Below are 17,538 nucleotides of genomic sequence, written 5' to 3'. Positions count from 1 at the left end.
AAGAGCAAACTTACCTCCACCTTCCAGCTGGAGCAATGTGTTTCCGTTTATCTGTTATTAAACCACAAACATGTTGAGGTGTTGGGTCTCCTTCAATCCCTGCAAAAAGATGTAATTAGGTGATTGCTGCGGTCTAGCAGGAGTGATTTTTCCTTATCCAGGTCTCATGCGTTCCACTGCAGCCAGAATCTCTAGGGACTGGCAGATTTTCTTCTCTTGTGTTCAGCTTCAAAAAATTAAAATATGAGGTTTGGCCCAGTTGTTTGTGAAGGAGCTATTCACATGCATGCCTCAAAGTTGTGGTTGATGTAGCATATAGTCCAGTCCAAATACAGCGTCACTGCTTCTGCTGCCCATACAGCTTTACTAATTGGTAGATTTTTAAATAAATATTTTTACTGAATTGTTTCCTCATCTGTTGCGTATGAGATCTAACTGAGGGGAAACAGCCACTTTGTTGTACACCTAAAAAGTGCCAATGGTCAGAAATCGGCTGAAGAAAGCATCTTGCTCTGTTCTTTCGTCAGTAATCTCTTCTAGGTTAGTGGTTACCATGCCAGCGTAACCTTGGATTTTGAAAGTGGGTCTCTCCGAGAGCAGGATACTTCGTTCCTGCAACTTGCCCTCCCCACAGGAGGAAAGGCCAGAAAAAACAGCTCCCTGGCTGTTGGGGGAGCTCTTCTCTTCCTAAAAAGGCTACTCGTTCAACTGAGCAAGCAAAAGTATTCCCAGTTCATCTCTCTGATTCAATCTTGACCAGCTGTTTTGCTGCAAGACTGAAACATCTCTGGTAGATGCCTACTGGAAGCAAATTCTCCTAACATGGACAAATTTAAAGGAGCAGAACAGACCAGTTGGTATCAGATGCAGCTGGGAGGCACCAGAAGTGACTGCACCCTTGAACAGAGGACAAAACTGCTTACAGAAAGAGGGCTAGCAGCTCTAGTGCAGACAGATTATGTAGATGCAGGACATATCGCAAACTGGAAACTATATATTTTCCCTGCCTTTTAAAGTCACTCCCTTCCTAACTAACCACTAGAATAAAGATAACACAAACAGCAACCCTCTCAGAAAACTGCAGTTTAATATGTAGTTGTAAGACAACAAAACAGACCGTTCAGTATTGTTATACAAATAAATGCACTTTTTTTAAACATCTGAGTGCAAGGTGAAAGCAAGAGGAGGTATTTTCTTATTACGAGATTGATACTGATATTCTTTATGTCTAGTAAAATCTGATTATCACAAACATTGACTGACAACTCCAATTTTAAAGCTGAGAAAAGCTGGCTAAAACAGCAAAAGGCAACGCTGTGATCTTTAAACCCAGTATAATTGGGCAAAGTCAGATCCTCAGGTCTTTTTACATTAACTTTGAACCCAACTGAAGATCTCTTCCTGACCCACAGTCACGTAAATAATTCACAGAATTAGCTGATACGTTCAACACTTTTTTAAAAAAAAGTTGATTTCTTCCAAACTGACTCACCAGTGGTTATGCCACCTAGTGGCCTGTTTTTTCAAAGTACAATGATCAGTTACTAAAGCTTTGGTTAAAACTGTAGAATACTGACCACTACACGTTAAAACAACAACTATTTTAAAAGAAAGGTTAGAATAGCCAATGCTGAACACTACTGCTGACTGGGAGTTCAATCAAAGAGAAATTCAGCCTCTTCTCTAGGTGTTAGCAACCAACATGAACTACATATACTAAAAAAGGGACACTACAAAAAAGCATTTTCCCCTTTCTTCAGAAAGGCCCCGTATCACCTTCAAACTTGTAACCAGCATATAGAGCAAATTATCCGTTTACGTAAAAAACACTGGATCCTTAGCAGCAATACTGTTCCCTTCACTTTCAATTATTTGGGTTTGAAAGGCTAATGTAAAGCTTCGTATCTTCATGCAGACCTAGTTTTTCCCATACATGTTTTATTGGAAAAACAGAATTACAGTTTCGGTCTGGATTCTTTTGCTTGCAAAGCTTTGCTTGCCAGTTCAGCTCTTTCTTTTAACAAGCTAGCTTCTTCACCACTTTTGTGGGCTTGTACATTTTTCAGTAAGAAGTGGGTAAGGAAAAGCTTCAAACCTTCCCGTAGCATTCCCAATTTGGGGTTCTCAGATATCCTGTAATGATACAGATGAAAAACAGCATTAGTCTATTACCAAGCCAAGTTTTTAAAGTTATTCTTCTTCAAATACAGCTGGGGGGAAGGGGGGAACACCAAAAAAAAACAAGCTGTAAAAGGAGCTTTTCTGAAGAGGCTTTCAAATTAACAGTGAGTCTACGCTGGTTTGGGAAACAGCCCGACACACTCTACATGCAATTGGTCCTCAACAATAAAACGGAATATTACAGTATTTGAATTGCTTTATGTAAACAACTACACTACAGCCAAATTTTTGTGAGGCAAACACCCTGTTTGAACTTTTTTGTGTTTCAGCCTAACGGTTGAAACATCATCACTTAACTTTTCTAAATTTACATGACACTGCAAGTTTAATACAACAGAATCACAGGATAGTTTGTCAGAACAAACCTCTGCAGGTCACCTTGTCCAACCTCCTATTAAAGCGGGGCTAATCTTCAGGTGTGGTCAGGCTGCTCACAGCTTTACCCACTCAAGTCCTACACATCTCCAAGGATGGAGATTCCCCCAGCCCGTCTGGGTAACCCACTCCTCTCCGTGACCACTCCCACTACGAGCACCTTCTCCTTTATGCCCAATCAGCACTTCCCTGCAGCACTTTGTGATCACTGTCGCTTTTCCCTGCACGCTTCTGAGAAGAGTCTGGTTCCACTTTCTTTATAACCCTCCTTTAGGTAAGGTGAAGTCTGTCCATCAGCCTTCTCCTCTCCAGGCTGAAGCCCTGGGTTTCCTCAGCCTCACCTTGTATGTTAGGTGCTCCAGCCTCCCCAACCATTTTGGCTACCCTTTTCCAGACTCCCCCTAGTTTGTCAGACTCTCTAGCGCTGGGAGAGCCTGACACCAGACACAGTATTTGGGGTGCAGACTCATTAAGTGCCAAGCAGAGGTGAACAATGCTTTTGCTAATGCAGCCCAGTATGCAATTGGTCTTCATTACTGCAAGGGCACGCTGCTGCCTTGTGCTCAACTTCTTGTCCTTCAGGGCCTCCAGATGCTTTTCTGCAGCCTTGTTCCCAGCTAATCAGTCCCCAGCCTGGACTGCTGTAGGAGGTTACTCTGTCCCAGGTGCAGGACTTGCTTTCATCTTTGCTTCACCTTGCCATTCCTGTTGCCTTGTACCTCCAGCTTGTCAAGGAGCCACTGAATAGTAGCTGTGTCCTCCAGTTTATCATCAACTACTCCACCCAGTTGGAGTTAATCCCTGATGACTAGTAAAAAGTTATTTTATTCTGGTTGAACTATTTCCAAAGAGCAGAGGCCACTGTTATAGCTCTCACACTAAATGTTTATACAAATGACAAAAGGTCAGCCACCTTAAAAACAAAAAAAATAACCGTCCTCCCTCCCCAAACACCACCACAACTTTCTTCCTGGATTAAGTTACAGATTAAGGCTGGCTGCTTCCACAACAAACGGAGTACATGTGAGAACACTGGCTTTCTTGTGACCCATATCGTTCCGAACTGCACTAGGGATGAGTTCAGAGAACTGTAGGAAACTTCACAGAACTTGAGGATATTTATCGATTTTTTTTTTTTTTTAACTCACTACAAGCCACAAACAGAAGAGTTGGAACTACATTTTAGCCTCCTCAGCAGAGCTGTTATTTCTTTGATCACTTTGGAGAAGGATTTAACAAAGGACCCCTTCCCACATATAAAAAACATATCCGGACAATGTTATTTTCAAAGAAAATTAATCTTTCCCTCATTAGCATTTCTTTATTTCCCCCTCCCTACACTAAATAAATTTGTGAGCCAAAGACTGCTGTGAGACTGAACCTCACTGCACACAGACGATAAAGCAATAAGGAAAGCAGCTAAGTACAGAGCTCTGCTCATGAGAGTCCAGTGACCGACATGATAAATAAGGCTTGCACATAGTGTATTTTGTGTAAAATTCTACACAGTTGTGTTAGTACAGGGTCTGGTATAAGTACAAATTATACACCTCCCCCCCACCCCTTGCCTTTTAAGGGATGAATGGTTGGTATTTGGAAAAGGTATTGTGTACTCCCAATAAAACAGGCAAACCTCTTATCTGTTTAATCACTATCCACCAAGGGTTCCCGGGGATCTCTCTGATCACTTACCTCCCAAAAATGTCACTAAGATCTTCAGCATCTGTTTTGATTAACAGCATGCTTAATACTTGTCGCAAGAAACGAACATTGGGTTTATCTAGCTCGCTGAATTCAATTACCTAGTTAACAGAGAGAGAATTAGATTAACAATTCAAGTATTTCAAACAGCCTAACACTCTTTACAAGAAGCAGCTTCTAGCACATGGACTGGCCTCCCATATATACTGAGTCTGAAGTTCAGCACAGAACAGTAAGGTGAGAACATTGCCCCCTAAAGCCAAACAATAAGCAAGCAATGACATTTCTAAAGAATAACCTGTCCACTAGTACCAGAATACCAGGATATATTTTTCCAGAGAGATATATACTTCAAAATTATTGAGGACGATGTAGAACGTTGCCTGCTTAATACGTTTCAGTTACTCTTTTGAAATAAATTCTACACACTGCTCATTCCGAAATCAAGCGCTCAGCAGATTTCTGCCTGTTCTATAAGATCAACATAGGCTAAAGAGTGTGGCGTAAAATCCACTGACAAAGCTTGCTAATGTAGGGGTCTTAGTTCCAAATCTAGATGCTGTAAAAAGCACAAAACCAACACTCTTGTAACTGCTCTACATATGGAATGATACAGGGTAGTCAAACCATTAAAACCCCTGTAGGTCTAGCATTAGGGTTTCATTAACACGGCCTTCAGCAACAGCCATGGTCAAATCCAAATCCCGCATCAGCACCAACAGAACCGCTTGTAGCTCTGTACCATCTTTTGCACTGCTCTAAGGTGTTTTACTGGTTTGGGAGCAACTCCTAGCCCAAGCTGGTTCTCTGGGTTTATTAATACAGCAAAACTATCCTTCCCAAATTAGGGAACACATGGTCACATGGCAACCCCCCCCCGCCAGTTTTTGTGCAGGAGCCACCTGGGAACTAGCACAGACGGTGGCAAGTCAGAGCTACTGAGGCCTCACTAGACTCAAGTTATCTCCTGATATTTTTATAAAAGGATGCTTCTGCACCATGTTCTCCAGGATTTCTATATGCTTGGGTCACCCCAGCCCCCCTTTTTCTGTAGATTACTAGGGAACATTATTGTGATCAATGGGAACATTAAAACATTTATGAAGTTGGCAATTTTAGGACAGCTTTCATCTTAGCCTATGAGCATAAACAGCTAAATTACTAGCTAGATAATGGAGAATATATATTTTCCACATAATTAGCAAATGCAAGTAGAGCACAGAAACGTTTTGCAAAGAAATACACCAACCTTGAGAATTGAAAGTGGTAACGATTTTGTCCTTAGCAAGTGAGCTAATAGTGAAACCAAGTTGGAGATAGCGGTGGTTGTCTGATTTCCCAAGTCTCGTATTTTGTCCCAAATACTAAACTGAAATGTCATCTAGGTGTTAAAACAGGAAACACTACAAATCAAGCAACTGTTTAAACAAGTAATGACACAACAAAATCTTTTTGCCTTCTATTCTTTACAAACACCCTCCTGATTAAGAGATGTTCAGTAAGACAGTTCAATTATTTTAAAGTGTGCAAAACAGAAAGAAGCAAACCTGTTGCAGAAGTTATCTTGTTTCCTACTTAGGTCTGACCATGAGCATGCTTTACTGAAGGCACAGGTATGCCACTGTAATTTTGGCCAGGCTCAAGATCTAAATAGGCAACTATCCGCCCTCAGGTATGTAATGACTGTGTTTTTAACCACAATAAAGACACTACAACAAAGCATACACGTATCTTTCTTCACCTGGAATCGTCTTTCATATGCACAAAACTTGCTAGCCAAAAAAGCATAGAAAGGGTTATACGTCTTCTCCTGTAAGCAACAGTAAAGGATAACATGAACAATTTCTCTCTCCTGCTGATCTTTCAGTCCAAGCCTAAAATTCAGTAAGAGAATAAAAATAGTTTAGTAAGGGAAAAAAAACTGCCACAAAGCAAGAGCTACAATGAACATATGAGAATAATAACAGGAAAAAAAAAGGCTGCATTCAATTCTAGCTGTCACAAAGCCCTTAAAACACCAAACGGAAACAAACTACTAAGATTACTAACCCAGCATCCCTGTATGGCAACGCTACAGTAGCATCAGTGCTAAAGGACTGGCTGCAAAAACAAGTCTGCAAGGACAGGAGCGGAACAGTACAAGTATAATCAGCCCCGTGGGAGCCCACTGCATGTTTGTACCTCTCCACAAATGGAAACAGAGAAGAGGGCCCTGCTTTCACGGAATCAGTCCCTACTTGAAAGTCTCTAGCCTTTGAAAGTTGCAGTAGTACTGCAGCAAGCACTGCAACATAGTGAACCAATATAGAGGATAAATAGTGAGGCAAAAACTGTAGGATCCTATTTTGGTTACCTCACACTTGTACCTGTGGTCATGGGAAAGAAAAACAGCCTTTGGATCACTATAAGCCCCTTAGGGGAAAACATATGCCCAGGACTTTTCACTTCTGTGGTACTTAATAGTGATTAAAAAACATTTTCAGGTTTTATTTTTTATTTAATTGGCGATATGACTCTCTTCATCTCTATGTCAATTCAACTCCACGTTAGATAATACTTGAAATTCATGACTGTTTGATAGTAGCCTAAGACGATGCAGTTAGAGATTTCAAGCCACCTTTAAAAACAATCCTGAAGAAAACAATCAGTATCCATGAGCACCTCTGCTGGCTGTCTCAGCATAAAGGCCAAGGACTGAGTAGCCTTCACACTTAATAGCTGACCGGTCTTAAAGAGGACTGAGATACTTTGGCAAGAAACGGTAACTAACTCATAATGCACCTGCTCTGTGAATAACATGCTTTAGCTTCCAGGGCCGTCAAATGCTTGGCAGCATTAAAACCAATTAAAATTAAAAATGCTTAATATTATAATCTGAAAAATGTCAAACAATTATTTTCATTGCTTCAAGCTCAAGTTTCATCTGGCATTAGTAAACTCAAATGTATTTTCTAAGTAAATTAGACTCCACTGGAACTTCATCTACAGATTGCAGAGTACAGATTGTCAGAGCTTGTGTCTAATCTCCATTGGTTGTGTACCCCTCCAGACATCTGTCATTGCATTCGATCATAGATACAGACCAGATTTATAAAGAAAATATTGTCATTCAGCCAAAAAAAAAAAAAAAAAGAATTTAAGGTTTTACAATATCAAAATCTGGGATATGTTCTAGGTCGATTGCTAGTGAGCAGCAACAACTCCAAGCTTCGTTCTTCAAAAAGAAAGCATCACTGTAAGTGCCAGGCCTGTACTGTTATTATTCTTTTGCTCTCCCATCAGCCAAGTTCTATCCAATTTTGTTACAGAGCAACTAAAGTTTTTTGGGGGACCCTCCCACTAAAAAATCCCCACATAGATTTTCAGCCATCTCACATGCATTTAATAGATGACTTGTGAAATTACAACTCAGCCACTAATTTGGTACATTCTACTTTTCCTCGTTCCTCATCACTTCTGCCGCACCTTATTTATTTTGGAAATATTCACGTTGTCAGATGGCTGTAATCAAGTAAACTAATATTTTGATATTCAATTTTGTTCTTACTTTCAGTTCACAGACCTAGCAGTATTTTCTCTTTTCAAACCCGACATTCCTAAACATCTGGAATTGAAGAGTCGGGATTTTTTTTTTCCTCCTCCAATGCTTAGCGCCATCATAAACCTGTAAAGATTTGCTAAGCCTAATAATCTTGGAAAAAGAAGCTACAGCCACTTCACCTATCAGGTCATTTGTAAGGTGCAATACGACCACAGTTCTGTGTCTTGACCACTTTAAAAAAAAAAAAAAAGATTTCCCTCCAGTATGGAACAAATGCCTCTAAAGTAGGTTAGCTATCACTAGTGGAAGGCTGAGATAATGGTTTCTAAGATCAAAAATACCAACATTTCCAGACACTTTTAAAGTCTATTCAAGTGATTTTAGTAGGTTTAATCACATACTCACAATCCTGAATTATGCAACATGCTACAACAGGATATCCATGACTTCTACAACCGTTTCAATTCTTTGTGAAACGCTAACTTTCTCAAACTCTGAAACTCTGAAGTAGCTTAAAAAATTCCCTCTCCACCAAACCTAAGAAGCATTCATTCCCTCCCCTATATGGATTTGTGGTTTGTTAAGGAAATACAGACTTTCAGCTGCATAAACAGATCAAGCCTCCCTCTCTCCAGACACACTCCCAACCCTCCCTTCACATTGGCACTTCTGCAATCAGAGGTTGAGGCACTTCAGGGAGCTGTTCTGGCTACAAACTGATCGCTTTCATTTGCTGGAAGGAGGAGAAAGACAGGCAAAACTACCGAAGCCTGGATTTAGAATGGTTTGAATTGCTACTGAACCACATCTCAACTCTGCCAGAGACCTAGCAGCAGATTAGTCAACAAGCACAGTTAAAATGTACTGATTTCTCATGCGCTTCCTCAAGAGACTGACACCAAACATATGAATATAAATTCCCATACACTTTGGAAAGCACGTCCACACTACAATTTTAATTCCTTTACTGACAGTCCTGCGTACTTTCCATTACTCTGCCAGATGTGGCCTGATTTGAGAACTCCTCTCTCTGTGCATTTGCTGTGTAAAAGTCAGTTCCAACACACACCAGGCAATCTGCAGACACAGTTTTTCTGCCAAGCCTGTGTGTATACAGATTTGTATACTAGTTTAAGTAGCAAGGATAAGAGTCAAGGATCAATTTGCAAATTGAACTACCATGCCTTGGCAAGAACTGCAGCAGCAGCTAATTTAATTGAAAAGGCCATATTAAGATACTGGAATGACTCCATCACAGTCTTAAATCCAAGCTGTGTTTTGCAGAAGTGGCATTTAATCAAATATTAGTTGACTTCATTACAAAGTCTGCTTTGGTTTGGTTAGCAAATTAAGTAATTGCATGCCATCCTGGTAGGATAACTCCCTTGAATTACAAAGCTGGAACAGAAGAGTCCAGACCTAATCTCTCTCTGCTCTCAGTTACTACAAACTTACCACTGGTATCCCGACAAACACAAAGGATAGCTTAGTTTGAGCTCTTCCCTCATCACATCTTCTAAAGAGCTGTTTGCCAAATGGCAGGGGAACCAGTCTTAACATAAGATGCGACTCTGGAGCAAATCCCAAGCTAAAAAATTCTGCAGGATGGAAGTGGAGGTGCTAAAACGTTACCAGGTGAGGCAAGTACGGACAGAGGTCTACAAGATGTCCTACCATGGCAGCAAGAGGGGGCAAGGAGTAAAGCAAGTGGCAGCAGTAAGGAAATCCAGCCAGAAAACCAAGAGATGTTCAAAAGGGGCTTAGGGACTGTCTCTATGAAGTAGTAAGCCTGCAATAAAGTTGCATATGCTGAACTGGGATCCCCACCTCCACTGCAAAAACATACAGGCTCCATAAGTTAGGAGATGCTGTAAGACACAGTTCTAAACACGAGCAACAATAACAAGGGCTACTCCTTTCCTGACTGCCATACATGCCTCTTGCTCCTTAAGCAGTCCTTACTCACATCAGGATTTTGCTCCCCCACCTCACCTCACCTTTTTACTCTAGCCGCACGTGAATGCCAAGCTACGCACTCCTTTGATTGCATTAGCAGTTATATGCTCTTAAGTGCAGCTGCAAAAATTCCCTCTGCACCAGACCAGCAATATTTTATTTTCCAACCCAAGTAACACTTTTTAGCTCTGGGCTTTCCTCTGTCCTACTGTGCACTTACTTTAGAAGCTTTTCAAAGGCATCCAGGAAATCTTCACTTGTCATCAAGACACAAAATATACCTCTTCTGATATCAGTGTTCATTCTCTGCTTACGGGCAAGCTCCATTATCTTTGAACTCACCTGGAAAAACAAATAAACAAAAAATTAATGCCATTTTATTTATGCTTGCTTTAAGAAAGCAAATTCAGCGCAACGTCTAGTAAGACCATTGATGAAGACTTCCAGCAAACTGTGAAGCATCAGTCCAAAACTCCTGAGCTCTCAGGACTTCAGGCTTCATCCAGCAGATATGCATGCATCATCAGGACCTGGCTTTCAACTAGGGAGATCTAGTTCAATTGTGCCAATTATTTTTAAGAAGTACTTCTCTAAAGGTAAGTGACCACACTACATTTAGGATCCACTTAGATATATGCCACCCATTCACAACACTGCCTTGTGAGATTTCATGCTACCAATCTGCTCTAAAGTCTCCTCTTCCACTTCATGTAAGAAGTTACTTCTGCAGTTCTACAGGATTAGAACCAAACTTACAGTATTTGTAATAACAGCTCTCAGGAAGGACGTGCACACAGTTTTTTAAGAGTAGGTTTTTGCAGTCTAAAGGCTTAATCTTACAAGAGTCCATCAAGATTTTTTTGTGGTGGACTCTGAAACGAGCTCATCCACTCGTACAAAGAATATTCAAATACTACTGACAACACTAAGACTAATAACTAGCACTGCTTGGATTTACCTTTCCTATACGCAACTTTTGCTGAGTCTTGCTGTTGGTACCATCTATCATCGGTGCTCCACTCCAGGACGAGCCTACAATCCACCAGCGACCGACCTTATCGGCATTGAGGAGAGATTCCAGGGAGACACGGAGTTGAGTTTCTTTTCCGGAACCACTGTTGTGAACCTTGAATAACAAAAGTCAAAAACTCAGAAGCTTTTAGTTGAAGCACTTGTTCAGGAACATACTTCAGGGCAACAGCATGACTTAATCTCCATAAAGGTCTTCACATGTTGCTTCTCACAACCTCTTCTTTTAGGCAACAAACTGAAAAGAACGTACAAGTCTTCCACATAATCGAATTTCTCAAATACAAAAAGTTGCTTAAATCTATATTTAGAAACTCCTGAAATTTAGAATGATCATCAATTAAAAAGCAACCAAATTCAAATTTTATGTTAACACCAAAAATTGATTTTCCTATTAAAAAAACTTCTGATCAAATAACATAATAAAACTGTAGTAAGTTTTGTAGTAACAACAAGACAGTCTAAAAGAGTTGTTAAAAAAAAAAAAATTGTCTGACCTATTATTACCAGCCTGCCAAACCTGTACCGAGTCTCAGAAAACTAAAATTCTCTAGATGTCGTTGATACGTAACGCGATTTTCAGGTTGCAAATACATGGAGTCTAGAATGAGATTCAAGTCTAGTTACAAAGAATTAGTTCTCAGTGCAATGGAACAGAAAATTACTGTCATGCATTTTATATCGGGTTGTTTGAGACACCTTGAAAGAACCCCAAACAACCTGAACAATCTAAAGAGTGATTTTTTTTTTCCCCAAAGGAGTTTTAGAGTGTTAAATGAATTCCAAAGTGATATTCATAGCTCATCAAGTCTCCATATATTACTTTTGTTACTTCTGAACATATGACTTAAGAACAGCTGTACTACACACGTCAAGAAAGATCTTACCAACGTTCTTTGCAATTTGCGGAGTTTTTCAACTGGTTCAGGATCATAACCAGGAATCTTACGCATATCGTTATTCCTCAGGGCCAACATAGTCTCTAGCATAAAGCGAACCTATTGGCAAGAGAAATGCTGCTGTGGATTATATGCTGAAGAAGCTTACTTAAAGTGGAAAGTGTTCTTTGACATCACTATTTTGTGAGAATAAGCAGCTCAGCTGGCAACGTACGTTGTGCTCCAGTGATCTAAATCTCAGAGAGCAATGTTTCCTTTAATTTCCATTATTTCATTCGTGTTCAAGTTTCAATTCAAGGCTTAATCGGCTAAGTAAATAAATACATGGCCTCAGCCAACATTTTTTTAAAGAACAAAGTAACTGAACACAATAACTGGATACTAACAGTAACTTAGAATCTAACTAGAGTATAGCAAGAAACTTGTTCCTAAATTAACATATTTAACCAAGCACTTACTAAAGTCTATTCAGAACTGAAGTCTATTCAGAATAGAAAATCTTAACACACACGTACCCTAGTCTGGTCCTGAAGTTTCTTCTCTACTGTGTTTGCTTTGCTCTGCGCTTCACTGATCAGTTCCTTCAAAGCCAACGGATCATCTTTTCTTAAGGAAAAACCCACGCTTTTCAGAAGAAACAAAATCAACTCAATATCCTTTTCTGTGAATGTGCTAACAAGCTTCTTCAGAATATCAAAGATTAGGAGGGAATGAACTACGTGGAAGTTATACAAATGGGCAACCAAGGCAAATAGATTTTCACATTCTTTCCCTTCAGCATCACTTTTATAGAGTTCATCAAATTTCTTCACCACAGCTTCCAAGAAGTGAGCACCAACCTATCGATAATTCCATTAAGAAAAAAAAAAAAGCATTTAAACATTAGTAGATTTTAGAAACTTCTGAAAAACACTCATTTTGGGGGCAACACCAATGTTAATTTTAAAGTAAGATTGTTGTTCCTCTTAACCAATATGAATGCTCTGCATTTAAATTCACAAATAGTATCTAAGCTGTATGTGTGACATCTTCTAAAAGTGTATGTTATACCACACATGTGCCATTCAATTGCCTTTTAAAATCTAGGTAGAAAAAGTAAACGTTATGAAATCAAGGTACACATCTATCAGAATGTACTTGCATACACAATTTTCACTCCCACAGCAGCATCGCCCCAGGTGTCAGGTCCCCATGCTGTTACTGCTGCTAGTCATTCATCCATTAACCGCTGCATATCCAAAAATCAAATGCATCAGAGTTCAGCATAAATTTTCTTTTCCTTGTTAAATAAAGAAATCAGTAAAGCGTAAAACAACCCCCAACATAGCAAGTTTTTCCAGTTGCTGACCATAATTTAGGCTGATTTTAGAGTGGAAATAAGACTTAGCCAAACGTCAGATACACAATTGGAAAAAAATATTGGAATCTCCATCTTTGTAGTTATGAAGAGAAAACTGATGCTAAAGACTGAAAGAAGAAGTATACCAAAATAGATTTAGATAGGTAATCAACTTATTACTGCTAAGGTAAAAACAAGAAAAAACACAACCGTTATTGTTGTGCTAACATTTGCTAACTGATCTTACATAAAGCTGAAGTCCCCACAGCAGCACTGACTTGTACTACAAGTCCTGAATGGTTTAAGCTTTATCCAACAGCGATATTGCACAATCACAGAAACAGAGCTATTGGATCCCTAACTTCTCCATTGCCTGAACTAATTTTAAATGTAGCTGTGTTACATTATCGCAGTTTTGCGCAGTTCATATTCTAGGTTTACTTTACCCAAAAAAATAAATTGGACTTTATAACGTATTCAAATACTGCAGACTCAAAGGCTGTATAACAGTCAGTGGTACAAAGATGGTCTGAATATCAGCTATTATTAGGTATTTTTAAATTTCAACTTGAAACTCACATCTTCAGCTCTTGAAAAGGTCAGGTTTCTCTTATTAAAACAGTGTTATAACACCCTCTCATATTTGCAGTCAGAATTGCCTTTCAAGCAGTAAAGGCAAACAAAAATTTAGTTTAACGACAAGGCTGCAATTGCATCCATTTGATATTACATACGGTGCTTTCAGGTCAACATACAAACTGAAGAACTTGTATTGATGCATCTTTTGCATTGGCTCTTATAATCATGGTTCTCTCAATGTAGAATGAGAATACAACTTGATGGGAACATCATGCTGAAACACCTCAATCTCTTGAGAGATGTTGCATTGAAATTAGCTAAAAATCTTGCCTTCGACACTACTACTTACTTCTTATTAGTAAATGAAATCTCAGTCATTTGTCAGCCTTAAAAGTGCAAAAAACTCCCCTAGATTTGCCATACTTCTTGAGACTTGTGACGTTCTGCATTCATTTATAACGACAATATACATGATTGGGCTTTAAAGAATCTCTACTGACGTAAAGGGGTTTCTGTAACTGCAAAGCTTTCCTCACATGCATACATACAATTCAAGAATGATGGTCTCATATATGCAAGAGAGCGGCAATGCATTAGTGTAATTAAGAATGAGAAAACATGAAGCTTAAAGAAATTCAACACCATAAATGGACACAAAAAGAAGTATTTATGATTTTAATGAAAGAAGCGATGCTTTTGTAACAACGAAGAAGTGGTAATTCATGGAGAAAATTAGTTGGATCAAAAAAAAAAGGATCAAGTCTGTTACGTCAACTTGGTAATACCTAGCTGATAAGCTACAAATACAGCTACAACTCAACTAGTGATGCTATATAGTGACACGTAAGCAGAAATTAAAAGACCATCTGAACAAAATATCAAGGAAAACAATGCACAATATGCATCATAAAACAAAGTCAGTCCCAACCACAAGAATTACCTCAATTCCTACTGTATGATGAAGAACGCTGACCAAAAGGACATGCTCCATCATCAATCTTGCAGGCATTGCAACTGCAGTAACACAAGCATTCATAAGAATATCTGTCAGAGTTTCATTCATGTCCTTTCTACTGTTGGCCATATAGAGCTCTTCCAGCTGTCCACTGATGGAGGACAAATTTGGTTCACTCAACCTAGTCAGAAAAATAAAAAAAAATCCAAAGAGCTTACTGTTCTCTCCACACAGTCCCACAACTTTTATCCAATCCGCTTTGCTTTTTAGAAAAACTATTTGAGCTTAAGAACAGTGAAAAGATGACTGAAAGGGAACTTTTGTATTTTTTTTTGTTCACTAACCTGAAAACAGCAGCAAATATTTAATTGTTTTCTTTAGAAAATATTGACATGTGAAACCATAACAGCTTCAGTATTTGCAAAGCACTGTCAAGAGGCTTATTATTAAACTGTGTAGCCCTATAAAAATAGACTCTATTCTTAGCAGTTCTAACTATGGTACATCATGTTTTTTAGAGAAAGTAAGCATGAAAATGTTTCATGCTTTTCTAACATATGAGGTATAGGTATGGCAAATTCTAAGTGAATGAACAAACTGCACAGTATTTTATGGTTGTAGAACTTATAACACAGACCAAAGAAAAGGCTGATAGATTTTATATGTTAATAACACGTTAAAGCTAAAACATATCGAAATGTAATTGTTTTTTCCTGTTCTTCAGTAGTTTAAGCTATGTAGTGTTGCTCCTCCTTAGAGACATAGCTGGAAAATTTTAATCCGATTTAATACAAAAAAAAAAAATCATGTTTTTTTTGGTACATAGTAGGGATCTAACATTCAAGGGGCACATTTCTACTGACACGTAGAGAATTATACCCAGCACTGATAGGCAACAGGTGTGTGGAAATCAACCCAACCTTAAATTTATTTTTGACCTTTTCAGCTTCTATAACTACCAACTTTGAAGGATTTCTACCAAAGATAATTATCATTAGGGATGGCAGACATGACTGCCAACTTAAAATCAGTTTGCAAAGAGAGAAGTCACATCCATGCCACTTTTCCTTGAATGATGAGCACTGTCACATAGAACCGACGATTAACAACTTGTCCTTATTGCATTACCTATTAATGAGACCATTCACCATTTTCTTCAGCCTTCCCAATTCTTCTCTTTTTTTGTCATCCAGTGCCTCCTGAGCTTTTCTCACTTGAGGGGGGACATACTTTGTAGCACCGTGACTATGACTCTTACCGAGAAAAGAGAAAAAAACCACTAAGATAGCAGATGACAATAGCATTTGAAATATTGGAACGCAGATTCTATTTGAACACGTTTCTATTTACCATACCAAACTTTCAGCTAAGCATGCGTTCTTCCAGCCAGTAACTACCGCTAAAGGAACAAGCTCATACAGAAAAAGCATGCAACAAGTTATCTCTTACAATGAGCTTGACGGCAGCGAAATCCTCTTCCCTTTACACGAATGTTTCTTTATGTTAGTTATTAAAGCTGACATCTCAGCTCTTCGTATCACCCAGGCAGACAACGGATGCCTCCAGAGGTGAAGGCCTCAGCTGCAGATAGACTAAAAGTTTAATTTAGTACCATGCAGGCAAACTGACTGGGTTAGCTCCCTCTCTTCCACACACCACTACAAAACCCAACACACGCAGAACTGCTAGGGACACCTGGAGGAAGTAACACTGCAGTTTGCAACTAATACTCGCTTTAACATAAGCTCTTTGCGATAGCAGAAGCACTTAATCTTGCCAAGTCTCTGCTCTTCAGGTCTAAATCAGGGAGAGTGCCACTTTCCTTTTTTCCTTCTGTTCTTGGTTGATCTTCTATATACGGACAAGGCCACAGAGCTCCTGTTTTCGGGTGTGACCTGCCACGACACCGACAGGAGGAAACCCTACCCTTAGCAAGTAATACTTGTTACTAGGACCTGGAAACGCTCACAAGCAGCGGCTGCTGGACCCAGCACCGCTTTCGCCCACGACAACGCCCTGCCGGGCCTTGACCAGGCGGCAGCCGTGGCTCCTGGCGCCCAGCCGGTACCTGCTCCCGCTGCTCTGCGGGGCCTGGGGACGAGGGCCCGCTGCCCTTGCTCTCCCGGCGGCCTCCCGCCTCAGCCTCCTGGGATGTGTCAGAGGCGCTCTCCACCTCCTCCTCGGGCCCCTCATCGTCCTCCTCGGGCCCCTCATCGTCCTCCTCGGGCCCCTCATCGTCCTCCTCGGGCCCCTCATCGTCCTCCTCGCCGCTCTCCTCGTCGCTGCTGGCGTAGAGCCCGGCGAGGGCAGCCCGGGAGCCCAGGGCGCCCAGCACGTAGCCCAGCCCGTCCCGCACGAAGCTCTGCGGCAGCTCGGCGGCCTCGGCCTCCGCCGCCTTCCTGCGGCGCTTGCCCAGCCCCAGGCGCCGCTCCAGCCGCCGGATCTCCTTCTCCTCCGCCGCGTTGGCCTCCAGCAGGGCCCGCTTCCGCGCCGAGGCGACTGCCGCCGCGCTGGGGACCGAAGCTGGCGGCCGCGCCGCCTTCTGCCGCCGCGGCTCCGGCCGCTGCTGCTGCGCGGCAGCGAGGGGCGAGGACGGGGCTGCGGGGCGGGCGGCCGGAGCCCGGCTAGCCGGCGCGGCGGGGGCCTCGCCCGGCTCCTCGCGACGCAGGAGGCGGCGGCGGCTCCGCTTGAGCCGGCGCTTCTCTTTCCTCACGTCCCGGCGGCTCCGCCGGCTCTGCTTCCCCGACCCTTGCGACGGCAGCGGCGGCGGCGGCTGGTCTCCGGCTGCCTGCACGAACTCCTGCACGGCCAGCCGCAGCCGGTCCAGCTTCCCGCCACCACCGCCGCGGCGGCCAGCAGCCCGGCCCGCCCGCTTCATGCTCCCCTGCGCCACGCCGCGCTTGGGCGCCGCCATCTTGGGGAAGGGCCGACCCTTCGCTTCCGCTGCGCGGCCGCCATTTCGCGCTGCAGCGCCCCCTGCCGG

General features: G+C 41.4%; 1 protein-coding gene across 1 annotated transcript; it reads right to left on the bottom strand.

The window, feature by feature from the left end:
• Window positions 1-1,070: 1,070 nt before the first annotated feature.
• On the bottom strand, window positions 1,071-17,528 carry NOM1 (nucleolar protein with MIF4G domain 1). Its single transcript, XM_068934281.1, is given in 12 exon segments — window positions 1,071-2,133; window positions 4,249-4,358; window positions 5,507-5,638; window positions 5,999-6,131; window positions 9,975-10,096; window positions 10,713-10,880; window positions 11,671-11,781; window positions 12,198-12,521; window positions 14,541-14,736; window positions 15,684-15,808; window positions 16,624-17,486; window positions 17,489-17,528. Coding segments are annotated over 12 exon segments (2,487 nt in total). The 5' UTR covers window positions 17,514-17,528; the 3' UTR covers window positions 1,071-1,955.
• Window positions 17,529-17,538: the final 10 nt, after the last annotated feature.

Source organism: Struthio camelus, chromosome 2, assembly GCF_040807025.1.
Source record: "Struthio camelus isolate bStrCam1 chromosome 2, bStrCam1.hap1, whole genome shotgun sequence".
In the NCBI taxonomy this organism is placed as follows: domain Eukaryota; kingdom Metazoa; phylum Chordata; class Aves; order Struthioniformes; family Struthionidae; genus Struthio; species Struthio camelus.
Note: the sequence above shows the minus strand (reverse complement) of the source record. Positions and strands in the feature narration are given on the sequence as shown.